The following is a 25,363-nucleotide window of genomic DNA, read 5'->3' on the forward strand; positions in this document are numbered from 1 at the left end:
ATTTCACTTCCTTTTCATATAAAACTACATTATGTTTTGGGTTATTTTAGTACTTGTTTGAAACTGTGAAGAAAGGGGAGAATGGAAAAGGCTGAACCAATTGTCCAGCAAGGGGAGATAAGATCTTACATACAGAATGACCTTAAACTGCTGCATGAAAGAATGAAGAGTTATGCAAAATATGGATACATTTAGCATTCAGTATGGACACACTTTCCAGGATTATGAGACGGTGCTAAATTCTATGGTACTTGAAAACATAAGCATTTCATTAATTTTAGATGCTTTTTTTACAAAGGAAAAAAACCTGTTAAAAGCCACATCCAAGATTGCAGTGCTAATGCAACTGTTACATTGCAAGTACATCTAAATGCATGATTCATGCCTTTATGGATACTGGAATTTGATATTAATAGTATGTTAGATATGATCAGTAAATAGGTAAGTTAATTTCAGCAACATTCTAGTTACATTATTCGTCAGGACATTGACTAATCTCCAGGTGTTCCACACCTTTGAATGTCAAGTTCCCCAGGAGCTAAACTGAGAATTGGTTCCTGGCTGCTTTGAGACAGACGAAGTCAGGAATTTTGGTATGAAATAGGTCACATCAAGAAGTCCGGAAGGGGAAAAAACAAGCAGCATTTAATGTGTGATGGAAGAGCTATAAAAAGGAGAGGGAATGGAAGCAAGGTTTACAGCTCTTTCCCTAGGGACCGGAGATAAGCAAGTTCCTTTTTATTGCTGAGTGTTAAAGATTCCTTCAAACCTATTTAAGAATTTTTTTTTAAAAGTAGTTTTTAACAAACAGCAAGCTTGTCTTGTAGAGCTAGCTGTTTCTAGAAGCATCTATATTTATTTATGCAGCAACATTATGTACAAGTTACAGATATGTTTGTACAGTAAAAAAAAAGTTACATACCAGTTAGGAATCTCTGTTTTTACAAGCAGATACAGCAAAACGGAGAGAAGATCATCTGCACACATGGTCTCCATGTTAACTGAAGGAAATAAGAGTTTATAATAGGAAAAACTTTAACATAAGCTACAATAGGCCAAAGACAAGAGCCAGGACTGAATGCGGATTTTAATAATTAAACTTTTTGAAACTCATTTCAGATAGAAAGGTTACTTATTCAGTATTTTCTACAGATATACTCAACAGGACCCACCCAACAGACCATGCACCCTCTAGATGACCCAAGTAGGCCAGCCTATTCAAGAAGCGTCAGTCTATGGTAGAGTGCAAAAATACCCTGGAGTCACCTCTGCCAAACTTTTCCCTCACAATAAGTAAAGGAGTTTCTACAACTCTAGGGCTTAAATAATTACTCCCCCCAAAACCATGCATAGCCCTACAACGGACAGCCTCACAGCCAATGAGCCTTCCTTTAAAATATTCAAATAATAAATAGCTTTGTGATGGGGAGGAGAGGAGAGGCATGGACTGTGGAGAACTACTGCCCCCTTTTCACTTGAGGGGGAGTTACTTACCTCAGTCCCATTAAACAGTTTGGTGTGACTATACCAACACTCAATATCTGACTTCAAGAGGGTCAGGTTTCATTTGAGGGAACTTAATTTTACATCTTCAATGAATTAACAAAAGGCATCATGCAATAATGGGAACAAACATTTATCTTCCACGATTGTTCCACAGTTTTATTCTATTTTTAAGTTTGTAAAGAAAGTCTCAATAAACTTAACATCCTTTGGGGGTCAGTGTATTTACAAGATTACGGTGGATGGCAAGGCAGATGTCAGTGTTGTAGCAACTCAACAGCGCTACAATGAATCACTCAACTCCTTGAAGAAAAATATTCCTCTGCATCAGAAAGAAAACATTAGGCTTTTTCTCTGCTGAGGTATCAATGCAAGACAAGTATTTCCCACCCACAATAACTATTACAGGATGTTTATGCCCGAGGTAAGTATACTACTTCAAGGGTCTGTTTTGCCTAGGGTGACCAGATAGCAAGTGTGAAAAAATATCGGGACAGGGGATGGGGGCGGGTAATAGGCACCTACATAAAAGACCAAGCCCCAAATATCAGGACTGTCCCGATTTGTATAGGGACATCTGGTCACCCTAGTTTTGCCTGTTGTACTTAATATTCTGCAAGCCAGACCCTTAGTATTGTGTTTGAACACGAATTCTTCCATATATATAAAAATAATGCATATAAAGTTACAGTGTATGTAAAGTACTTTCAAGATGAAAAGTGCCACATATTAAAATTAAATTACCAGTTCATTGCTTTGAATACCAACCTCTTTGGCTAGGAGACTGCATAATAATTTCCACCACTTTTCGAAGACAGATCAGCTTCTGTTGTGGGGAGGTACATTTATTCAGCTGACCCAATTCTCGCTTTGCACGTGGAATATTAAAGCTATAAAATATTTTTGAAAGATAAAAGCCTTAGTATACAACCCAGATTTATGAGCTGTACTAATTAAGTATGTTTGTGCAATTGTTCAAATTTCAGGCAATAACATGAATTAAAGCCCAAAAGGGTGTGCACACTTCTGCACACCCATGGAATCAGGGAGATCTGCATGTTTGAACAAAAGGTGGGACTCTTGTTCTAAATGTTGTTAAGCACATAGGTGCCGACTCCATGGGTGCTCCAGGGCTGGAGCACCCACAGAAAAGAAAAAAAAAAGTGGGTACTCAGCACCTGCCGGCAGCCCCCCAATCAGCTCCTCCCCCTCCCCCAGCACCAGCGCCTCCCCCTCCCCCCAGCCCTCCCACCCGCTGGCAGCCCTGCCGATCAGTGCCTCCTGGTGATCAGCTGTTCAGCAGCATGCAGGAGGCACTGGGGGCAGGAAGAAGAGGAGCGACAGGGGTGGGGCGCAGCAGAGATCGAGCACCCCCGGCACATTAGAAAGCTGACACCTCTGAAAGCGAAATTAAAAAATGGAGAGAAGAAGTTTTAAGATACTGGAAGCAATGAGGAATTAAGACAACATCAATGAGGCAGCTAACCCAAGCTTGCACCCTCAAACCCTTTTCTTTTCTATCTTTTGGAAAAGTGAGAACATTGCAGGGGCTAGTACAGAAAGAAATGGACTTCCCTCCCCTGGAGCAGTGAGCAGATTTGGGGGAGAGCTGCTTTTTGCCTGACCTGAGACCTACTTAACTTTAATCCATTCCTGATGGAGTCATTTAGAAGCCCCTCATCATGCAACTCTCACCTGAATTCAGGCTTAACTCCAATATCTTTTTGCTGGAGATCTTGGAGGCTTCTTGTAATTTTGTTAAAGGCTGCATCCTAAGCAGTGAATAACACACAACATTTTAGAAGCTGTACAAAAGTTTGTCCATCAGTCTTGCACAGATTAATTATATTAAGGAAAAAACCAACCACACAATCTTACCTCACTTGCCTCAATAGTTCCCACATATTTAAAGATCAGATCATAAATATCATGATGCACATACATCTGGGGAACAAACGCCAGAGTTTAGGAAAAGGAAAGAAGAGATAAAATAACCCATTGATGTTTTTGCCCAGCCTCAGAAACTTACTTCAACTGCTTGTTTCATCAGATTCATCTGATGTTCCTGCTTTGCAAGCATCCTCTAAAAAATATGGGAATTTATGCACTGAGTTAAATACATTGTCTAAACAATAGGCAGCTATTTTCACAGTACAGATTTACTGAAGTAGTGCTTACCAAGTGAGAATCCCTCAATAAATGCTGGAGGCATTTGGTGTAAAGCGCATTAACAGAATCCTAAAAAATCAAGACATGAGATTTTTAAAAAGTCACTATGTTACTTAAATATGAGCAATGCAATGCTAGAACTCAGACAAATCCTGATTATCTTATTCAGGCAAGTAGTCCCATTCAATTAGTAGGACTTACTGAAGTGCAGAGACAAGCAGGATTTGATTTTTTTTTTATTATGGAAAAAAAAAAAATAAAGCAAACTACCATAATCCTTTATGACTAAATACCCCACATTTTCACAATTCTATTTACAAAATATTTTGTTACATGGAAAGCTTTAATAAAATAAATTCAAATAGTGAATTACCTAGATACACACATTTAGGTCAAAATTCTAGGTTATCAAAGGTTAAAAATGAGATACTGACTATGTAATGTCGTAGGCTTTTTCTTTCATGTTCTTTAAAAGTCCTATGGAAAGATGCAATGTGTTTGTCAAATCTTTCAGAATGTCTTCCCAAAAAATCTCTCACATCCTCAATGTTTTTCAGGGAATAAGAATTTGATGGGGTTTTAAATTCTTCTGTAATAAAAGCTAGCAGTTAGTGCACCACAAAACATCCAGGTTCTTTTTCCATCTCTATTGCAGATCCCATTTATCTAGGCAATTTAACCACCACCTACAGCCAAAGCAAGCTCGGACATAAGCAAGCTCAGCTCTCATTCCCTCCAAACCAGACTTTAACCTTGCAGTTTTCTACTGCTCTTCTGAAGGTGCAGTAAATAACTGGACCAAAAAAAAAAAAAAAAAAAAACCACACAACCCCCCAACAACACAAAAACCCAGCACTCCTTTATAAAGAGAAGTTATTTTCAGAAGCCAGATTAAGGTTTATGGTTTGATTCCATATAGGACTAACTCAGACTCATTTCAACTTATTGTTCAAATCCAGTTCTCACACTTCGCTCCTAGTTATTAATTCACTTTCCCTAATGTCAGTTTCATTTATAGAGTTTACCAGACCCTCTGCAAGACAAAAGTAAAGTATATTTAGTCTTTTAGGGACAGCATTAGAAGTTTCAGTTTTGCTCTTTAATTTTATTTTACCTTTTGTGAGCAGTGACAACTTGCCAAAATTCTGCAAAAGACTACATATACTGCTTTAAAGCAGTTACTCGGGCAATATCTCCCTAATCTCACCTACAGTATCTTCAACCCAGAACAGGAAAGTGTTGTTACTCAGATCCATGTCAAATGCAGCCAGTTTAAAAAGCAAGAATTAAAAATTCTAATACTAAAGTCAGACATCACCAAAAGAAAAGCTGCTACAAAAAAAGAGTTAGACAACTTTTAAAGACGGCAACTGATCACATCATAAAGTTTACCCTAATCAAGATCTCAGTAGAAAGGGGCAACACCGTTAATAAGTGATACAAGTACTAGTTTTAAACAGAGTCAAGACAAACTGCCAGATAATGACCTACTTGAAATTCTAATTCCATGTTGCATTAAAAACAAGCATTTCACAGAGCTGACTTTTAATTTAAATTCAGGCCATTTAAAAATATAATTTTATTAAGTCTTTACTACATAAATCTTGGCCAGTATTTTTTTTTTTTAAGTCTGCCTCTTTCCTAGCTATACTATCAACAGCGATAGCATGCCAATTAAAAAAAATCCTGGAGTTTTCAATCCAAAGTACTGCTTTGTAAGACAAACCTAAAATTATACTGAACCCTATAAAAAATAGAGGACTGCCTTGTTGCACACCAAAGCAGACCCACCATTCGTATTTTCCCGGCATTTCTGTACGCACCTAAGATTTCAGATTCTTCCAGGGGATGAGCTATACACAATAAGCTAAAACTTTCTTCTTTTTCATTGTAGAATGTTTCCTCAAAGAGAACAGGTACTGAGAGATGATTATTAAAACCAGTTCCTAAAATAATCAAATTTCTCTGGATAAAGATTTCCTGAAATTAAAAAGAAAAGAAGTCATAATATTGAGCAGAAAAAACAGAAAGTTGACAATTGTAATACATAGTTCTGTATACTAGGAAAAGAAGGGGGTATCCTTGTAAGACCAAAAAAACCACCCAACCATTAAAAAAGTCTTTTGGGGGGGGGGGGGGAGTCAGAGACCCTTTCATATTCTCATTGCTTCAACAAGTCAGTGCTGCAGGGAGTGATTTTTTTTAAATCCACATTCATAATCTTGGATGATCTTGTGTCCCCCCTCCGTCCCCAGTTTGTTCTCCACTGCATCATTTGTTGAAAGAAAATTCAGACACATTTGTTCAAGATTCAGAAGTGGGTAGGTGCCCAAGTTTTTGGGTTACTCAACTTGAGACACTTTAAAAGGGCTCAATTTTCAGAAAATGCCAAGTACCCATCTTCTGATAAGTCATGACCCTTTAAAAGGTGCCTTGAGTTGGGCACCCAAAAATCACTAGCCATGTTTATTTAATAATAATTAAAGCCATCATGTTTTTCCACATTCACCCTTAGCATTTTTTTTTTTTTAAAAAAAAAAGAACTTTTGAAATGCTTTAGGTGCACTGAAACTTGTTTTATGGGCATTACGGACAAAGAACACGCATTTAAACAAGAATTCTGAACTTCTTTATTTCAAACTGCACTGGAAAAAACAATGCCATGCTAACGGATACTAGCACACTATATGGCAGGACTCCTCATTTATAGCAATTAGCATGACTATCCTTTTTAATATATCTTTTACTTTGTAACATTAAATCACAAACTGAGTCAGAAAGAGTGTGAGGTGACAGCAATTTATAACTTAAGAAAAAAAGTCTGAGACACTGTGCCATCCTCTTCTGGACAAACATTCCCCTTACTGTCTGTACAAGTACACACAGAGTACAAGCACAGAACTCAACCCAAACATGCAAACAAACTCAAACAAAACATGCAAAGTTCTCATGGACAGGACAGACAGTCCATCTGAGTTTGTCCTACTAATTAGCTCTACGAATAAATACAAATACTTTGCACAAATGCAATGATGTTAATTTGAAGCTGTATCTCCATTTCCCCTTCCGTAAAATGAGTTGGGAGTTACACTCCCAGTAGCAGAATCAGGAACAGAGACCAGACCTCCAGTTACCTGCTCTAATCATCAGATAGCACTGTCTCAAACACTGCCTACCCTGGGATCACTTGAAGTTTGGTCTCTCCCCTTTCCCTCTTGTCTATCATGTTCCCAGGCAGGACCCCTCCACCAGATCTGTATTAACAAAGGAATACCTTTCCATTTAAGGTCTGAAATTTTTCTTCCACTGGTTTTAGAACATAGGAATCAAATTGGCAGGTAGAGAGACTGCTGCTTGAAAGGCTCCCTTTGCACGGTACTAATATCTGGAGAAAGAATAAAATCAGTCAGTCAATCACATGCCTTTGTAGGAGGAAATTCAGTGTGCCAACTGCTTCCAAATCAAACAACCTTTGTTCTCTGTGTTCCTCATCAAGCACTCTTCATATCAGACTTGTAACAAGGTTTGACAGTATGTGTCTACAATTTACTTATCTTTTTAAAGAAACAGAGCCCGTAACCAAGATTCCCGCTCAACATCTCAGATCACACACACACACACACACACACACACACCTTTTCTAATTAGCTGCAAGAGATAGGAGATGATCAGAGCATAGATTCTAAGTATAGCAAGCTGGGGACAATCAGAGCACGTTGTACCCAAAAGGAAAGGCAAAAAGCAACACCTCTAGCAAGACCCCCAGTCCTATAGATATAGATCTTATATTGCTGACATTTTTACACTAAATTAAAAACCAAGACTAAGCAGCTTAAAGTGTTCATTAAGGTATTTTCCTAGACCAAGTGAAAGACCACCAGAAAAGGAACAAAACATGCATAGTGGGACCTCCTCCCATTAACAGGTTAGTGGAGCCTTTAGAGCCGTGGTTCTCAGACAGGGTTCCGGGGAGGCCACAAGCAGGTTTCGTGGTCTGCCAAAATAAACTGAAGAGCTGGGCTGGCATTAGATTAGCTGGGGCCCAGGGCAGAAAGCCAAAGGGGTCCCCTGTGGTGTGGGGCTCTAGGCAATTTCACTGCTTGCTATCCTGAACCCTGGCCCTGGTTTTTAATCTACTGGATATGCAGAAAAACAAACAGGTATAGCACATGTGGGCCATGGAGTTTTTGTAGCATGTTGGGTGGGGGTGGGGGGGGGGCCCTCAGAGAGAAAAAGGTTGAGAAACCCTGCTCGAGAGTGAATTATGGAATCAACAGGAGAACATTAATAGTACTGAACTATACAATCATTTGAAATGAAGTACAGTCTGTTTTCAGCTTGTGTGAGAATTTAGTGCTCATGGAAGGTGCCAGATTGATGTTCCTGGGAGCAGTCAATCCAGCACCAGACTCTTCATTCACAGGATACAGCACAGTGATATTGCCAAGCTTCCCTCCCGCATGCTGCCCAGTCATTGTGCCTCAACCCTGACCTGGAAGAAACATCTTTTAAAAACTAGCCTCTTATCCATCACCTTGCTAATTCAATCCTCTACATCTCTGCCAGTTTGTACTCTCTGCAGTGGATTCATGATGCAAACATACAGCGCCGGTGCTTGCCCCGAAGCAGGAATATTCCCCCCTCCCAATCCCCAATACTAAAACAGGCAAGTTCTTACAATTAAAAAAGTGAATGGGAGGCCCTCTTGAACTGCTTAAGGCCCTAAGCAATTGCTTAGTCTGCTTATGCCTAACGCTACAAACATAATTACTGGGAGTGGACTGAGGCCACTAAACCGCAGCGTGGTGAAATGTTAAGAGCCGTGACTTGCAGTTGCTATTATCCTCACCAGGATTTGAGCTGTCTGAAAAGGTTTTAAAAAGGAAGAAAAGTCTGCCTCCTTTGCAATCAATCACAGTACAGGGGTCAACTGGAGAGCGACCGTCTGTCGATTTGGCAGGTCTTCACTAGACCCGCTAAATTGACTGCCGGTGGATCGATCTCAGAGCCTGGATTTGGGCTGTAGTGTAGACTTAGCCTTAGAGAACTCTTCCTACACAAGACTGATATCTACCCTTCCCTACCTCTCACCCCCACTGCCAACCACCTCAACAGCAGCAAGGAAGTTATATATCCTCACCTCCAAATGTGCTTAGTTACTGCAACTCAGATGAGTCAGTCACACACTAAGAAGCCAATTTACTCAGTCATACAGAGAAGGAAAGAAAAAAAAAGAATTCAGTATTTCAACAACTACTTCAAAACAGCTAGACTTTAAAACAGAAGTAGCACAGCAGGATTCTGAACAGCCCTAGAACTAAAAGTTGAAAAGAAGAATTCAGAGAAGAATAGGAAGTGGGGCTGTAACTACCTCTAAGAGCTAGTCTGCACAGCTCTTAAAGCAAAGCCTTTCACAAATCTAATACTCCTTTCTAAAACATTTTCACTCTTCTCTGTCTGTATCAGCTATGCATTTAAAAAAATGCCACACACAATGGAGGGACAACTTAAAACACTGGGATCACACCAGTTTCTACATTTAAAAGCAGCACTTCAACAAACTAGCTAAATGCTGTTATTTTAGTGAGCAATTCAGGGCATCTAATTGAAATTAACAAGCATCTCACTTGGGATTACCTCCTGAAAACTAAATGCTAATCTAGCACAGGCCAATATTTCTCTCCAGTAGAAGAGTTATACTAATGAGGTAGCAGTACCATTCTTTCTTGCATTCCCAAGTCACTGCCATTTGGATGCTTGCCACACAAAGGTCAAAACCACCAGAGAGTGAGGAAAGGTAGTCTTAAAAGGAACCAGGGCAAATGGCATATTAGCTCATACATACAAATTTGCCTTCCTACCATTAAAAACTACCTGGTGAGTATTTTGAGCCCCTATTCTTCCATCAAGAAACTAATTTAAACTGGTAATATACATGCCTAGTTTTCAAATAAAAGATATTGTCACAAAGTACAACATTGTCTATTCCTGCTGTTCTCTGGAACAAGAGAAATTGTAATTTTTTGCACTAACTAAAACCCTTTCAGTATTTGAAAGATACTTTTTACAGAAGCACTTCTACTCTTCAGATAAGAGCACTCTGGAAATATTAACACTGCTCACAGAAAAAAATGCTTTTATTCTGGAGGCACAAAAAGCAATACCATTAGCAGCAGCAGAATCACCTCCATAAAGAGATCAGACCTAAGATGAGCAAAGCAGCAGTAGGTACCATGAATCTTGACAAGTGTAAGTTCTGCAAATATTTACATTTCTAACAGCATCACTGCAGTTTCAGACATTCACAAAGCACTCTAATGGGACTCTAAAAAATGTCCACTTCTCTACATTCCTTTGGTATGCAATTTAAAATAAATAAGCACACCCTATTGCCTCTTATTTATTTCTTAACAAGCAGAAGATCTTATTATTGAATTAAAAGTATGGTAAATTTTAAAAGGAAAAAAAGTGCTTTTTCATTTTGTGCTGCCAACATTTAAAAGTTTAAATGGAGCAGTTTATAGAAACTTAACAGGCACAGTGTCAAAACAACATTTTACAGTTAAAGCCTGTTCCAACAATACCTTGGAATGTCCTCCTACACTAGTTGTAAAAAACTGGATACTGCACAGGCCCACTTGTGTATGTATACTGATTTAGGACACAGCCTGTGTAAAAATCAGATTTCTGCCTCTCCCCCAATTCCCACCAAAAAACCAGTTGTAAGAACTTATTGTTTTCACACTCAACATTTCCCCTCAAATCCCCTGAAAGTGGCAACCCCAATATTTCAGTTTTCTTGCTCCATGTATTCCACATACTGCAGGTCACTCACACACATGTTCAACAAATAGTTAAGTTTCTGAACTCTGAATACCGCTCACAGCAGAAGTGATTTGACACTTAGCTTTTTTCCTACTTTTTTTTTTTAAATGTATTATCAGGGCTTTCTCCAAGATTTTAAGATAAATAGGCTGACTAATTTTTCCCGTGCCATTGCTAATGGATGATCCAAAAGCCCAAAAATAAGTGAGGTTATTTAACTGAATAAAACACTTTCGTAGGCTTTGGAATTAGAGCTCATCCTCTAAATAAGATTCTATGTAGCTAATAAATAAAAACAGAAACCAAGATCATTTAGAAATATTGGCCAGATTGCTGTAGAAAGCAGTAAAATTATTAGCCTTGCAAGCAAGGTTTACTCACAAGCTGTGTTTATGCTAGGATGTTTCCCCTAGCTGGGAACTAGCACAGACAGAGGCCCAGGAACCAGTGGTTAGTTCCCCTCTCACCCTCAAATTAAGTGCTGTTTTGTCTAGACCTGCTTTAAAGAGGGTATAAACACCAAAGCACTTAAAACACCTTCAGCTGCTGGTGCTTCATTTACATTAGCACTCATCAATGGAACTGCATCACTGTTAGCAACACTTGGAAGTTCTAAAGAAAAACCCTAGCATTGACAAGGCTATGCAGAAACTACTGAGCAAGTACATTTGCATCCTAGGGCTAGGCACTTGAAAAATAAACAATATACAGTTTATATAGCATCCTCCATAGGAGTCATAGGTCACTACCCCTCATCTAATTTTATTAAACACTTTAAAAGCAGGAATAAATTGGGTTTTTCTTAATTGATGTTTTAATGCCAGACCAGATTTGGGCATACTGATTTACAATATAAAAACATAATTGCAAAAATGCTTCGGTTCCCAGTCTCTCAAGATCATAATTATGACAAACAGTACTAGATATACAAGTTATTCAGACCAGCAAGGAAAACTAGAAGACTTGATAAGAAGAGTTTCGATAAATAAAGATCCATCAAGTACAGACAGCCTTTCAGTAGTGCAGTCAACAGCCACCTGGAGTCTATAAAACTGAACACAAACAATACTGGCATGATATTCATAGCCTCATGTCACATAAAATAAAGTAGCTTGTTGGTCAAAGGACCATTATTTTCTTCCCTTACAAGCCAGGAACTTCAATATGTTCATGAACACAAGAGTGCCAATCCCATATTTAAAAAAAAAAAAAAAAAAAAAAAAAAACACATTTATATTTTGGGTCTTGCTATGAACCATCATTGTAAGAATCCCCCTAGAGGGTGGAAGCCCCACCATATATTTCATCTACTACCTCATGCATTCCCTCATGTATATATTAAAATAAAAAGAATGTAATATACTTTATGTATCTCAGTTTAGATCTAGTTTGTTGGCTCTCTCTCACCCTTTCCTAAACTTCAGTGAGAATCTGAGAGATTTTATTGCTTCTGTATGTAGTCAGTCAATTTAAAACAAGCTCTTTACTTACAATACCATGGAATTCTGCAACTTTCCTGCAAAGGTCAGGACGACGTTTCTGAATAGCCAAATAAAAAGGATTTTTCAAGAGATCTTCATCATACATAGCCATATGGATGTCAGAGATTCCAAAGATATTTTCTAGAAGAGATACAAGTGTTAATATTACAGAAGTTAAAAACAGATATTTTATTGTTTAGTTTTCATAGTTAGATGCAATAACATTTGGGAATATAGAAGAGGATTTTTTGTATACTTCCTTTCATGTTTTAGAAATATAATAAACTCCCCTCCTTGTCTCACATCAAGATACAAAATATGTGGAGCTAACTTTAATATAGAGTGACTGATACAGAACCATGGAACTTCAGGCAAAATCAGTCTTCATAACCAAGCATTTCCTATTACTATTATCCCTCCCCAGTTCTTCCAACTGTTTACACCCACGTGTGTGTTAAGTTAGACTTTATGCTACTGGGACAGAGACCATCTCTTCTAATAAAATCTGACAACTACCTGTTTGGGGCCTGAATGCTGCTATAATTATAAATAGATGATTTCAAACAACCCAATCTAATCAATTTCAAGAAAAATTATAAAGAGTTACTGCAGTATGCTGTCCGAAAAAACAAAAAAACCGCATTAACCTTTAAAATATTCATTACTACAGCAAACTTGTGTACCAAAAACAAACCCTGCTAAGATAACACAACCACTTCTACCATTATTCTTTGTACATACATTATAATCTGTCTGGTTATGCGACGCTGACATTCTTGTTTATTTTAGAAACATGGACATAGACACAGGCAACATCAGTATTCTGTACACAGACACCAATGTAAATTGCACAATACACAGGCATTTCCATTACACTATCCTCAGCTATCAAGGGGGAAAGTTAATTAAGGAAAACAATTTCCATTATATGAAATAGTGCATCTATTATGAACCAATCAAATATTAAAATGAGGCACACAACCAAGAAGTTCTGGATACAGTTGTCTATGTGAGTGTTTCTCAAGCTTTTTGATACCGATGACCAGCTTGCTGCCTTTCCTAAACTGTCAGGGAAATCTCAGGAACCCGCATGGGTCCGTGGACTGGTTGTTGAGAAACACTGGTCTATGTCATCTCTTTTAGAAATTAGCCAAAAACTAATTCCTACTTTCAAGCCTGCCCTTCTCCCTATGAATATGGACTAAGGGTGCTCTGAGACAGCCACCACTAACAATTACTACAACTAATTAAGTGTCCCATTCTACCACACTTACTCACTCTGAGGAATACCTTACCTCCAGAAGTAATCCCATTGATTCAAGGTGGAAGAATTGGACCCAGAGAGTCTAAAAACATATTTTACCTGATCCGTCATTAATACATTTGTGAACCAATCCTAATGAATTCAGGTTTTATAACATTCAGTTTGTCTATGAGCTCATGTCTGATGGAAGAAGTCTGAAACACAGTATGCTTTTGGTAAAAATAAAGAGTCCTTATTATAACTGAACTAATGCATGAAATAAAATTCTTTGTTTCTAAAGCTGCAAAAACCCCATGCGAGTTATGGCTTCCTAGGTTCTAATTCTCAACAGAAGTTCTACAGTACACGTTTCACAAACGTGAGGTTCAGTGACTCATAATGGGATGCCTCTGGAATGACTTCAGAATTTTTACTTTACTCAGAGGATGGAAAGGAGGTCAGTCAAGATTACAAGTGCCTGGGACATAAATTCCTAATGTATTAGATTGGAAAAAAATCTATTCCTCCCCTCCCCCCCCCCCCACCACCCTTTATCCCTTACACAGAACTACTACTGTAGCAGAGGAAACTATGCTACAAGATACCCTTTTATCAATGCTCTCAACCAAAACTTGCATTCTATAGTATGTCGTCTTGGCAAGTCTACACAATCCCCTTTGCAGAAGGTAACAGAAGTCTGTAATGGGATCCCCAAGTTCAAAAGAGGCTAGACTTAAGACCAATAGTTCACTCAAAAGAGGAACTCAGCGTGGAATCTGGGCGTTATCCACAACATTTAAAACATATTTTTGTTTTAGATGAGCTTTCCTAACTTTAGCACATTAATTTCCCTAAAAATATAAGAGTGTCATTCACTCACCCTTTTCAATTTGACAGAGGTCATTTGGGGGAATGCATTTAGATGCATCAGACAAACATCAGAACAGTTTGAAGAGCTCTGCCCATATACAACTGAACTATATCAGATATCTTTAGAAGCTGTTCCTATCACTGTTCACAAGGCCACAGAGAAAAACAGCAACATGACCCGTGATAAAATATAAGTTATTATGGCCAGAGCTTTCGAGTTTTGCAAACTGTCAGAGCATCTAACATGACAGTTACATTAGTCCTGTCACTGCATTCCTTCCAATTGTTCATTACACACTTGTTTCTCCCTGTCTCAAGTTAGAATGTAAGCTCTTTGGTGCAGAGACAATGTCTTGTGTGTTTGTACAGTCTGACTGGAGCCTATAAGCACTACTGGTTATAACAGGGTAGGTCAGAGGCACTCTATAAAGAGGAAGTCTATTTTACCACCTATTTTGGAATCAGTTTTTCCTATTTCCAATAAAAAACATAGTACATAGTCATGAAAAAAAATTTCTAGTACAGTACTGTATAGACCATGAAGCAAAAACACAATGGCACTATTCACTTAGTGTAGGAGGATAAAGGGTAAGATATTTATTCTAATTTTTTCTATATGTACAGCATACAACGGGTCACTTATTGCTCCAGGTACTCTTTCAAGAACCTTTAGATTTGAATTCTGCTATCCCAATGTATCTGCCCTCTTTCTCCCCCATTAAACATTTTCTTCATTACATGCAGTTGCAGTTTTAAGATATTGTGTTTTAATAAAATGCTAGATATTCTCTCATACTTTCACACTGTTCATATTAGTGAGCTGTGAAATATTCCCCCTCTGCATTTCTTGGTTGTATACCATGCTGGCAGAAAGGCAATGCCTCTTTCCTTGAGGCTCCCTTAGGTCCAGGAAGTGCATGTAACAGAAAGATGTCAGTTTCCAAAACTGATAGTGTAACGGGAGGCTAAGAGGCAGCTACACGATGCGTCAGATGTAGCCTTATGATCCTATACCAGACTGAGAGCTCCCCCTATTCTAGGAAGAGTTAGTAGTGCAGCTTATAGCGAAGGCTGCCTGATACTTTGCATTGCAAGACCCCCTTTTCAGGTGCTTATAACTTTGCCAAAGGATAACCACTCAGGCTGAATTTTTCAATGCTGGGTATCTGCCTTGGGCTGAACTCCTTCAAAAAGCTTCAGCTAAAATAGTTCAGCTGTTCCCAAAAATTAGGTTAGGGAAAAGATTCTTTTTTTTTTTAAAACGTCCTGCAGCTGTTCCATTGAAAAATTCTAGCAGCTCCATGGATCAGACCACAGACTTGAAAACTGGTGTAGAATTGGAGGTCAGCTCTAGCATCAGGGACGTGCCTTTTGCCCAGAAAAAATTTACCCAAAGGCTGATAGCCTGGCCAGTCTCAGGACATACATATTCAGCAGAAAATTATTAGAGTTGGGCAGCTAAATTCTCTGAAGACTTTGCCTGCACTGAGCATGCTTCAACAGCTCACCAGGATTTTCCCTGCAATTGCTTCTCCCATTACTACAGGCTAGGGCCCTGGAACAGAGCAGAGACATGTTCTCTCCTGTGCTCTCAAGGCTCTCCCTGCTGGCACCCAGGAGGCAAAGAAAAGGAAGCCACCTGACTCAAATGCCACCTGGTGCATTCCCAGAGTACTATCCATCCTGTGCACTGAATAAGGCAGGGGTCCTGTGGGAAAAAAAATAGTATGAGATCATGTAATTAGAAATAACATAATGCATATACGGGAGTAGTCTGAATTAAGGTTACATATGCAATCTTAATTCAGGTATTTCCTAAATTTGTAGTGCTTGACTTTGCAACCTTAACATTCATTTAATGTAGTTTTTGGTGTGTTATTTATAATTAAGATAGGATCATTATAGATTACCTGGGCTAGAACCCGCTTCTCTGATCTTGAGAAGTCTTACTCATGTAAATAATTCAAATGTCTGATCTTATTTAAAGCTGGAGTTACTCATGGGAGTAATGTTTGCCAAGACTATCATGTGGGGTTTTGCATGGACAGGATTAAAGGAGAAGAGATTCACATATATGGCTCAATCCAGAGAGTCAGATTTAAATTTATCCCAGCAGCAGCAACATTAAGATACGTACAAAACTAAAAAAGTTATCCTGATTTTAGCTCTCATATAAAAACGGTTTCTTGTCTAAAGATTCAAACTCAAGAAGTTACACGGATCTCAGCAGGAAACTAATTTGTGTCTATATTCTAAGATCATGTATTTCCCAATGTACGCTATTTTAACATTTGGCTTGCCAGGAACTATTCTCATTCATAAATAGCTGAACTGTTTAGTCATATGCTACTGCTAAACGATATTTCACAAGCTACAGAAAAACTCCAAGAGCAATAATATGTTAAGTCAAGAAGCTAGAACACGGGGTTTAAGTTTCCTATACCACAAAGGCTGGGAAAGAGAAAATAAAAATTGGGAACACAAAGTGTCCTTCAGCCAGTCACAATTTTTACTTCGTTATTTTTTCAGAAAGGTTACGAAAAAAGTTCAACTTCCTTTCTACCATAGATCCATGGAACAGAGTTTCAGATTTCTCTCTGGAAGAGACGACTGAAAAAAAGCTTTAGTTGTCCCTTTAACCATGTGATAAAGCTGATCAGAAAACACAAGAGGGAGGTGTGCATGAGAAACCACACCATCTCCAACCATCATATCCCAACTCATGGGCAAAATACAGAATTTAATTTATGAATATAGATAAGCTTAGATAAATGTGCTGTTTGTAATCCACTGCCTGGACCTAAAAAGAACATAATACAAATCCAAGACAGACCAGAGTGATTTAAAATCATTTTGATTTGACAGATGGTCACAGGAAGAGAGTTCAGTGTGGTGATCTTACTTCAGTTCCCAGCACATCAGATTACACATCACAAATAACTAGCTCTAAACCGCTTAGTGGCAGCAGCATACTCGTTTGCCATCGGACAAGCAGACTTCTAACATGGTTTAGTGCGATCTAGAGCACCAACAAAATGAAATGATACAGATGAACAAATCCACATTCAAAAATAAAAACCAATTAAAACACTTCTGTAATTAAGATAGCAGATGTATACTGTGCCTTAATAAAGGAGTACAAAACCCACAACATACCTTGGACTTCAGAATAGAATTTATCCTCTGCATGACACCCCCAAACAATATCATCATGGTTGAGAATTTAAACTTTGAATATCTTATCGCATTAACAGTTTCCACAATTATAACTCAGTCCCTTTGGGCTTGAACAGTGTTATATTGCTGCACAGGGGGTTAAATACTTGCAACATGGCCAAATGACAGTTGCTCTGGGAGCCACAATTCTGAATTTCCTTCCCCTCATTACCTCCTTCCTCCCTTTAGCCCAGTTTCTGTGGGTTGGAGTCCTCAGCTATTAAGTGATATTTTGGTATTTGATTTTAAAGAAAAAAATAAGGAAAAAGGGTGAGTTAATACATTGAAATATTTATTACACCATGTGGAGATCAAGCAATTTGAATGTGTCTGTACGGAATTCAGTACATAAAATGTAGTGTGGAAGAAAAAGGTGGAATGGACTGCCTGTGCAGTTTTTTTTTTAAAACCAGGAACTGGGAAAGACATTTTTTCTCATTAAAGGGAAAGTTTTTAAAAGTTTTCATTTGAGTTCTCTGAGACATGGTAATCATGGAGTCCTATGACAACTTTTTGGATTCACTTATCAGAGCAGTACTGCACTTCAATACTAGTGTTTCTACCATTTTTTGCACTAAGACAAACAGTTCCACCATAGTTCATTTTTACTCACTAAAACATTTAGTGACATTTCAGGCAATACTGGCCTTTTAAAGCTACATAATACAGTGTGTACCAGAATAACTAACCTGTACACTTGTCACTGCAGTAGCTTCAGACTTGGCTGCTACTTTGCTTTGTGATAAACAAAAAATCAAGAATATTTTCATGCCACTGTTCAAAACACTTGCACAGTAGTTACAGCTGAGACAGGTGGAGAACTAGTCGAAGTATGTTCTTGGTTGTTATTTGAAAGAAATTGGTCTAATATTAGCACAGGTCTGAATAATGGCTGAGGCTTTTTGAGTTGTGTACCAATTTTTTTTTTCTATTTTCAAAGTTTTCAAGCTATATCTAGATGAAAAACAAAACACACACACCCCTCCTCTGAAAAAACCCACCCTTATATTGTCCCAAATGTTAGATGATGGTACTCAACTTTTGAGTTTACACCAAAATGTAATGTTGGTACATCTGAGCCAAGGTTTGTTATATATCATAACAAACAGAATTAACAAGGGTTTTCAATGATTCAATAAGATTATTTAATCATCATAGGACAGGGGGCCCCACTGGTAAACTAAGGGTATGGGATTTAGCAAGTAATTCTCTATAATGTCTTTCAAGAGCTACATTTTCCAAACACATTTGCAAGAGTACTCTGCCCTAAAAAAAAAAAGTATCAATATTTGTCTTTGGATTTTAAGCATTTTCTACCTGTCATTTGACAATTCCTATAACAAAACTGTGGCTGAATCTGCAGTAGAGGTACCATCTGCGATGTGGTATTGGAAAATATGTTCACCAACTTAAGCACGTATTCCAGGGAAGAATGCTGTTCTTATTCTTCCATGTAATAATACATGTAAAGATCTGTGGTCAAGAAGTATCTGACTACAGGTATTATCCATTGCTGCCTCTAGGTGTAAATAATTAGTCAGAAGCTCCTGAAACATTATGTTTCCTCTTGACAAAGACAATCCTTCAACCAGTTAACTTGCCTGAAACTAGATGGGAGACTTTCTAATTTAAAGGTCTGATGCACTGAAATAAGTAACTTATTATTACTGAAGTGCATCAGACTTTTACATGTAACCCTTTCAATAAGTATAAAGGGATGCATAATTTGGATAGTTATAAGCTTATCACCATCAAGTCACATAAGACTTTAGATCCAGAGCTAGGGCTTATCCTTTTTCCACCTGACTAGGACCATTATGCAACTACAAATCTTTGCTTACACGTAGTTCAAGTTCACCTAGTGTCATTGCATTCCCATGCAAGATCCCACATACTTTGGCTCAACCTTCCTAGATTAGCATTGCCTTGAAACTGGTAGGCAGCTACTTAATTGATCTTGGGCCTTCCATGACAAATTTCAAGAAAGTTTCTGAAGCTATATACCACTTAGAACATATGGTATTTTTTGTTCCACTATGATGGTATGTGTTACATTCTCATATCCCCATAAAGAAAGAAAAAAAAAAGAGAAAATGTATCTATTTCAAGACACTTAATTCAGCAAGCCATCTGGCTGTTTCTTAAACCAGGGGTGAATGAGGTGTGGAAACTGTGGCAATTAAGTTTTCTGGCACTCCTTGTTGATAAATATGTACTCTATGTTGCAAAACAGCTTAAGTTACTGTACAGTGTAGTGGTCAGTACTCACTATTACCATTTAAGTGAGTCTAGAGCACCCATTACCAAAGTATATAGCTACCAAGAAAATTTTAAAATTATAATATAGTCAGCACAGTATGAAATATTCACTACTCACCACTAAAAACTATTACATTAGTATTTCTACAATATATTTTCAAAGCAGTCAATTCACAATATTTCACTAATTTATAACAATGTTCAAGTTTGTCACATTAACTTACTGCTAATTTGCATATACAGTTATAAAAAGCCCAAGCACAAATCCTCTCTTGGCTCAACAGCTATACTTGCTACAAAGCTTCCTAAACAGTTCATACTCACTTAAGTGAGCTCAAAGAGAGAAACACAACCTTTTACTCTACATACTGTATCATAAGCTTTGGAAGGAAGCAAAATGTGTTGATACCACTAACCAACGAGTCTGAGTCACCTTCTGCATTCTTTAAAAAAAAAAAAAATCTAAGATAGTATTATGATTAAAGCTGCAGAAAAGTATCAGTTCTTCTAGCCTGATAGAAACAGTATTTACTCACGGAAAAAAAAGTTTGTACTGTCTGAGAAATAATCAGCAACAACTATTAACGCAAGTGGGACCACAAGAAAAACCAATAACCCTGTGTTTAACTCAAAGACCCTTAACCCCGTGTTTATACTGCACGCAGTTTAATCCCAACATAATGTAAAGTTTTTCCCCCCAATTAATTCAAAAATATATTTGGAGCTCTTTCCCCACCCCATGGGACAATCAGAATGGAGACTTCCAGAGGGCTAATTAAGTCACATGTTTGGACAGAAACCTATAGTTTGGATCGGATATCAACAACAGAGTTGCAGTGTCAACATTTAAGACGGTGAACGTTGCTATACCGGAGAAACAATTACAACAATCCCATCCAGAGTCCTGCACTGTGTTGAGGGTGGAAAAAGAATTTGCATACTTCCCTTCTGAAACACGTTCACTCTCTGAAAACACACACACTCTTTGCAACGGTGTCTCCCTTGAAGCGTATAAAAATGAAGCCAACCGAAGCTCTGTGTACAAGCTCCACATGCCTGCATTACGCTGTAACTTAACTCCCACAGAGAAGCAACAGCACTGCCAGGACACAGAGATCTGGAACAAAACATGCTTCCCACTCCCCCTCCATCCCATCTCTTACGCTGGGGTAGAAGAGGAGGATGGAAGGTGGTTTTCGAAGCGTGAGTTCACAGGCCTTGGTAGGAAGACAATTTAAAATGAAAACCATGTGACAGCGGCAAACCCTGTTTTCAGTCACCCCCACTATTAAGGATGAGCTGGGGGCACCGCAAAGACAGCTACAGCCCCCGAAAGTGCTACCCTCTGCCACAGGAAACGTCTCGGTCAGTGCTGACAAGGCCAGGAGAAGGGGCCCCACTTGCCCAGCAGCCCCCAAAGTCATACACTCCCTCCGGGGAGGGGGGGGAGAAGTCCCCATAGCCCGATTTAGAGAATCGGGAGTCAACAGACACCAGAAAATTTACTTACTTACAAAGGTAACATTGTTTCACTTCCTTCCCAGACACAGAGAACCACTAGCGGTCCAGCCCAGCTCCCCCCCCCAACTGCTGTGCATTTCAACCAAGCCCTACCAGGATCCGAGCGGGCGGCGCACCACAGCACCCCAGCTACGCCAAGCCAATGAGCCCCGGCTTCTCCCGCGACGGAGATAGTGTCCACTCAATCAGCAGCCTGCGAAGGCGGAGCCTAGGCACGCCGAGGAGCACGGCGGCTGTATTTCGCTGGAAAAAGAAACCGCTGCGCTACTTCCTGCTCGGCACCGCGTGACTCCTCCAGGTGCTCCAGCTGTGCAGTATTTAATGTCAACAGCTGAGGCGCCAGGTTGGTATTGGGCAGGCGAGTTCCCAGGCGCTGCAGACCGGCCTCTGGTCACCTGGTGGCAGCACTCGGGCTTTAATTAAAGGCTGTCTTGTTTTTAGCTCTGTTTTTAATTTATTCCTGGCGATTCGGATTGGTGCATTTAAAAACAACGTGTATCTGATTTTCTTGTACTGGAGCCGCCTGCAGGAAACCGCAGCTGTTCTCCATCTCGGTGTGTCTGGAGTAGGGACTGGGGCAATCCTCCCTCGGATGCTGAATACTGTGCGCAAAGCGATGCCACTCACTCCCCAAACTCCTCTCCCGCTTGCATGGACCGTAGGAGGATTTGGAGCCGTGTGAGCGGTCGGAAGGGACTCGATCTAAGTATTTGCATGCGGGATCCGAGCTCCGCTATTACCATGCGTGTTGGTGACATCTGGCGCTGGCAGCTCCCTGGATCCAGTAGAAGGTAATCTGAACTGAGCCGCGGGAGGTAGACCAGTGGGGACACCAGTTCACCCAGCGAGCAGCCCGCCAGTTGGAGCCCGCTGGCTGGGGCACTGGTCTGCAGCCTGCCTGAGCCATGGTGAAGGAGGAATGCAAAGCGCTGCTCGATGCGCTCAGCAAGGTGACTGCTTGCTATCGGCACATGGTGCTGACCATCGGGGGCACCTCGGACTCGCAGAACCTGCGGGAGGAGCTGAAGAAGACTCGGCAGAAAGCCCAAGAGCTGGCGGTGGCTAACAGGAACAAGCTCACCGCCGTCCTGAAGGACAAGACGGTGAGTAAGGAGGATAAGACTGAATTCGAGAGGCTCTGGGTGATCTTCTCCACTTGCATGGAGATCCTGGAGATTGACATGAAGAGAGCCCTGGAGCTGGGCCAGGAGTTCCCCCTTAACGTTCCCAAAAAGCACCTGATCCAGACGGGCATGAGCGGGGGAACCTCTGGGGTGGCCGCCAGGGCTATGAGCGTCCAGAACATGAAATACGAGGCTGAACACAACATAGATGTAGTGGATTTGAAAGACCTGGAGAACGAGATCAGCCAAGTAGGAGAGATGATGTACGAGATGGAGATGAAGGTGAATGTCCCCCAATGGACAGTAGAGGCTAAGCAGGACCCTGGGGCTGAACTCAAATCCACCATTAGCGTGGGCGCCTCCTCCATTGGCATGATCTCCGTGGAGGAAAACAAATCCTTCTGCGATATCAGCAAAGTTCTAGCTGGGATCATTTTCTCCGCGGTGCTCATTATCGCTATTGTCTTGGCGGTGTGTGTGGTAAAACTCTCATAGGCTGGCTTAGTGTTCCTGCAAGACAGAGCCACTTTCTCTCTCACAAGTATTTCATGCAGTATGGTTCGCTTGGGGATGGGTCCCTTGGAAGAGCTGACAATTTAACATCTTGCACATAAAACAAATCTGGATGGCATACAATCTGATCATGCGTGCAGCATCTGGATGTATGTGGTTTTGGTTTGTTTGAAAGCTCTAAAGGTACAGATCAGCCTACAATATAGGATGACTTTTTGCTGGTTTTGTAATGGTTAACTGTGTGCAAAGTATCAGGGTATTATCACTACAGGCTATAGCAGGGATTTGTCTGCTATTAATAGATGACTGTTCTCAGTAGCCTGAAATTATTCTTTAATAGGCTCTGATGTTCATTGCTGGTCCATGTTTACAAAGTAGTTGAGAATTGCACAGGATTTGGGGTCTAAGGTGGATGTCTGTGGCAAAACTAATGGACACGTGTGTGAGTTTTCCTCTCAAACACAGGATATTCTGTCCAGAAGAAAAAATAGAAAATTCCAGTAAGAAGATGTAAACAACCTCTATTTTATCTTAATTCTTGGAGAGTGTGCAATGTTTGATACCAAATGCACTGTTTGTACAGTCCCTAATTGCACTTTTTGGCACGGCACACATTAATAATCACTAAAGGCAATCAAAATCTTCAAAGTAGATGGAGAGTATCTTCCGTAGAACAGCTTTCACAGAGAGATGTTAACAGGCTCCATCCCTCCCTTTTATACATCTCCTTTTATTTTCCCCAGCAGAAAAGCTGATTCTTGCTACTTGTCCAAATTCTTCTTTGCATGCAAGTGGTTGGACTTCACATCAGCTGCAAAATTAAATATTTATCCAAAATTAGAAGTAGCAATTTCTAAAACAGGTTGTGGCAAACTAACAAAATCATGTAAAGTGAAAACCGATGCTCTAGCTTGTCTGCCTCAGTTTCTGTAGCACAAATAGAGGTCTAATCTCATGTTGACCTCTTACTGTTAATGAGATCTATATTTGCAGGAATCCAGAGGAAATTAGAACTGCAGGGCTCAATCCTGTTGTTTTTATTTGCCTGATTAGTCCAATTGAAATGACTGGAAATGCAAAATTGGGCCTATAGTCGATATCTTTAATCGGATGCCTGTGCAGTTTTGTAAGAACAGAGCATAAAGCCTAACTTTGACATTTTTTCTTTTTGTTTGGTTGTTTGCATGTAGACAGTTTAAACTCTTTTCCCTCCCCCAATAAAACTGTGAGTACTGACACAACACTGACTTTGAAGAGAATTTCTGTGATCTCTTGCATAAAAATGCATGTATCCATTTTTTAATTATACAAATTATGTACATCTGTTCTGATTAAAGTAGACTTGCTCCTATGCACACAGATTCTTGAGGAGCTATACAATGCCAGGGGCATAGATTGTACTGTTCAGGCAAATATAAAGACAAGGCACTGCTTTATAGGGTGATAAAGTGATAAATTAGTGACTCCTCTGAATTGAGCATAAAGGACGCATTACTAAAATTCATCATGAAATTTGTTGACAAGAAGTTACTGGGCATATGCAGTATTAGTGTGTATGCGTGTTTTAAACGAAATCATGTTAGCTTTCTTAATAAAACAGTTTTGTGATTCAAAAGATGGCAAACATATTTAAAATATTATTATTAACCATGTTTATTACGGTCATGCCTAAGGGCCAACCAAGAGTGAGTCCCCCATTATATCTAGGTACCATACAAACACAGAGCAGTAGACGGTTCCTGCCCTGAAAAGCTTACAATCTAAATAGACAAGATTGGAGGAAGATGCTCTTCTGAGGTGAAGAGACTGAGGGAGGAGTGGGGAGCAGGAAGGTTGGAGCAAACAGCCAAGCAACACAGGAGAGATAAAGCATGGTCAAAACTGTAGAAAGTTCTCCAATGGACCAAAAATCCCTGCTTTGGTTGCTTCTGCCCTTATTGACTGGAGTTTCTGGTTGGCTACTCCACAGTTTTCTCCTCGTGCCCCCAGAGTTTACCCTTTAAAAGTGAAGACGAGTAAAGTTAGATTTTTGGAGTGCAAATAAAAGCTCTTGTATGTCATATTTCAACCTATACAGTGTTGTAGCCACGTCGGTCCCAGGATATCAGAGAGACAAGGCAGGTAAGTTAATGTAGTTTATTGGTTTCAGAGTAGCAGCCACGTTAGTCTGTATTCGCAAAAAGAAAAGGAGTACTTGTGGCACCTTAGAGACTAACACATTTATTTGAGCATAAGCATTTGTGAGCTACAGCTCACTTCATCGGATGCTGTAGCTCATGAAAGCTTCTGCTCAAATAAATTGGTTAGTCTCTAAGGTGCCACAAGTACTCCTTTTCTTTTTATAGTTTATTGGACCAACTTCTGTTGGTGAGAGAGAAGCTGACACAGAGCTCTTCAGTCTGGGAAGTATCCTCAGAGTATCACAGCTAAATATAAGGTGGAATAGAATGTTTAACACATATTTCAAGAGACCATTCATGTTGAAGTGGTCAGTTAACACTAAGTGGAAACGCTAATCCATGCTACTACAGTCTGAATTTAAGGCCATATATTGATCTTGCTCAGCATATGGAATTCTCATAGATGCTAATGTGAATTTTGCATATGGTCCAGCCCAGGCTAAGTCTTTATGTGTTGTG

The 25,363-nt window shown here is 39.6% G+C and overlaps 2 protein-coding genes across 2 annotated transcripts in view; one reads left to right on the forward strand and one right to left on the reverse strand.

Moving 5' to 3' along the window:
- The window catches only part of ANKRD27 (ankyrin repeat domain 27), a 79,283-nt gene extending 57,971 nt beyond the window's left edge, over positions 1-21,312 (reverse strand). Inside the window, exons 1-11 of the mRNA XM_074968710.1 lie at positions 21,181-21,312; positions 11,989-12,119; positions 6,947-7,057; positions 5,496-5,652; positions 4,107-4,261; positions 3,682-3,741; positions 3,533-3,586; positions 3,382-3,447; positions 3,199-3,275; positions 2,272-2,393; positions 923-1,001 (exon numbers count right to left, since the gene is read on the reverse strand). Coding sequence (XP_074824811.1) covers positions 923-1,001; positions 2,272-2,393; positions 3,199-3,275; positions 3,382-3,447; positions 3,533-3,586; positions 3,682-3,741; positions 4,107-4,261; positions 5,496-5,652; positions 6,947-7,057; positions 11,989-12,090 — 983 coding nt within the window. The 5' untranslated portion in view covers positions 12,091-12,119; positions 21,181-21,312. The remainder of the gene's footprint in view (positions 1-922; positions 1,002-2,271; positions 2,394-3,198; positions 3,276-3,381; positions 3,448-3,532; positions 3,587-3,681; positions 3,742-4,106; positions 4,262-5,495; positions 5,653-6,946; positions 7,058-11,988; positions 12,120-21,180) is intronic.
- Positions 21,313-21,720: 408 nt separating this feature from the next.
- RGS9BP (regulator of G protein signaling 9 binding protein) lies at positions 21,721-23,730 on the forward strand. Its single transcript, XM_074968714.1, has one exon. The coding sequence runs from the start codon at positions 21,993-21,995 to the stop codon at positions 22,704-22,706; it is 714 nt and encodes a 237-aa protein (XP_074824815.1). The 5' UTR covers positions 21,721-21,992; the 3' UTR covers positions 22,707-23,730.
- The last annotated feature ends 1,633 nt before the right edge of the window (positions 23,731-25,363 follow it).

This window comes from Natator depressus, chromosome 12 (genome assembly GCF_965152275.1).
Source record: "Natator depressus isolate rNatDep1 chromosome 12, rNatDep2.hap1, whole genome shotgun sequence".
In the NCBI taxonomy this organism is placed as follows: Eukaryota; Metazoa; Chordata; order Testudines; family Cheloniidae; genus Natator; species Natator depressus.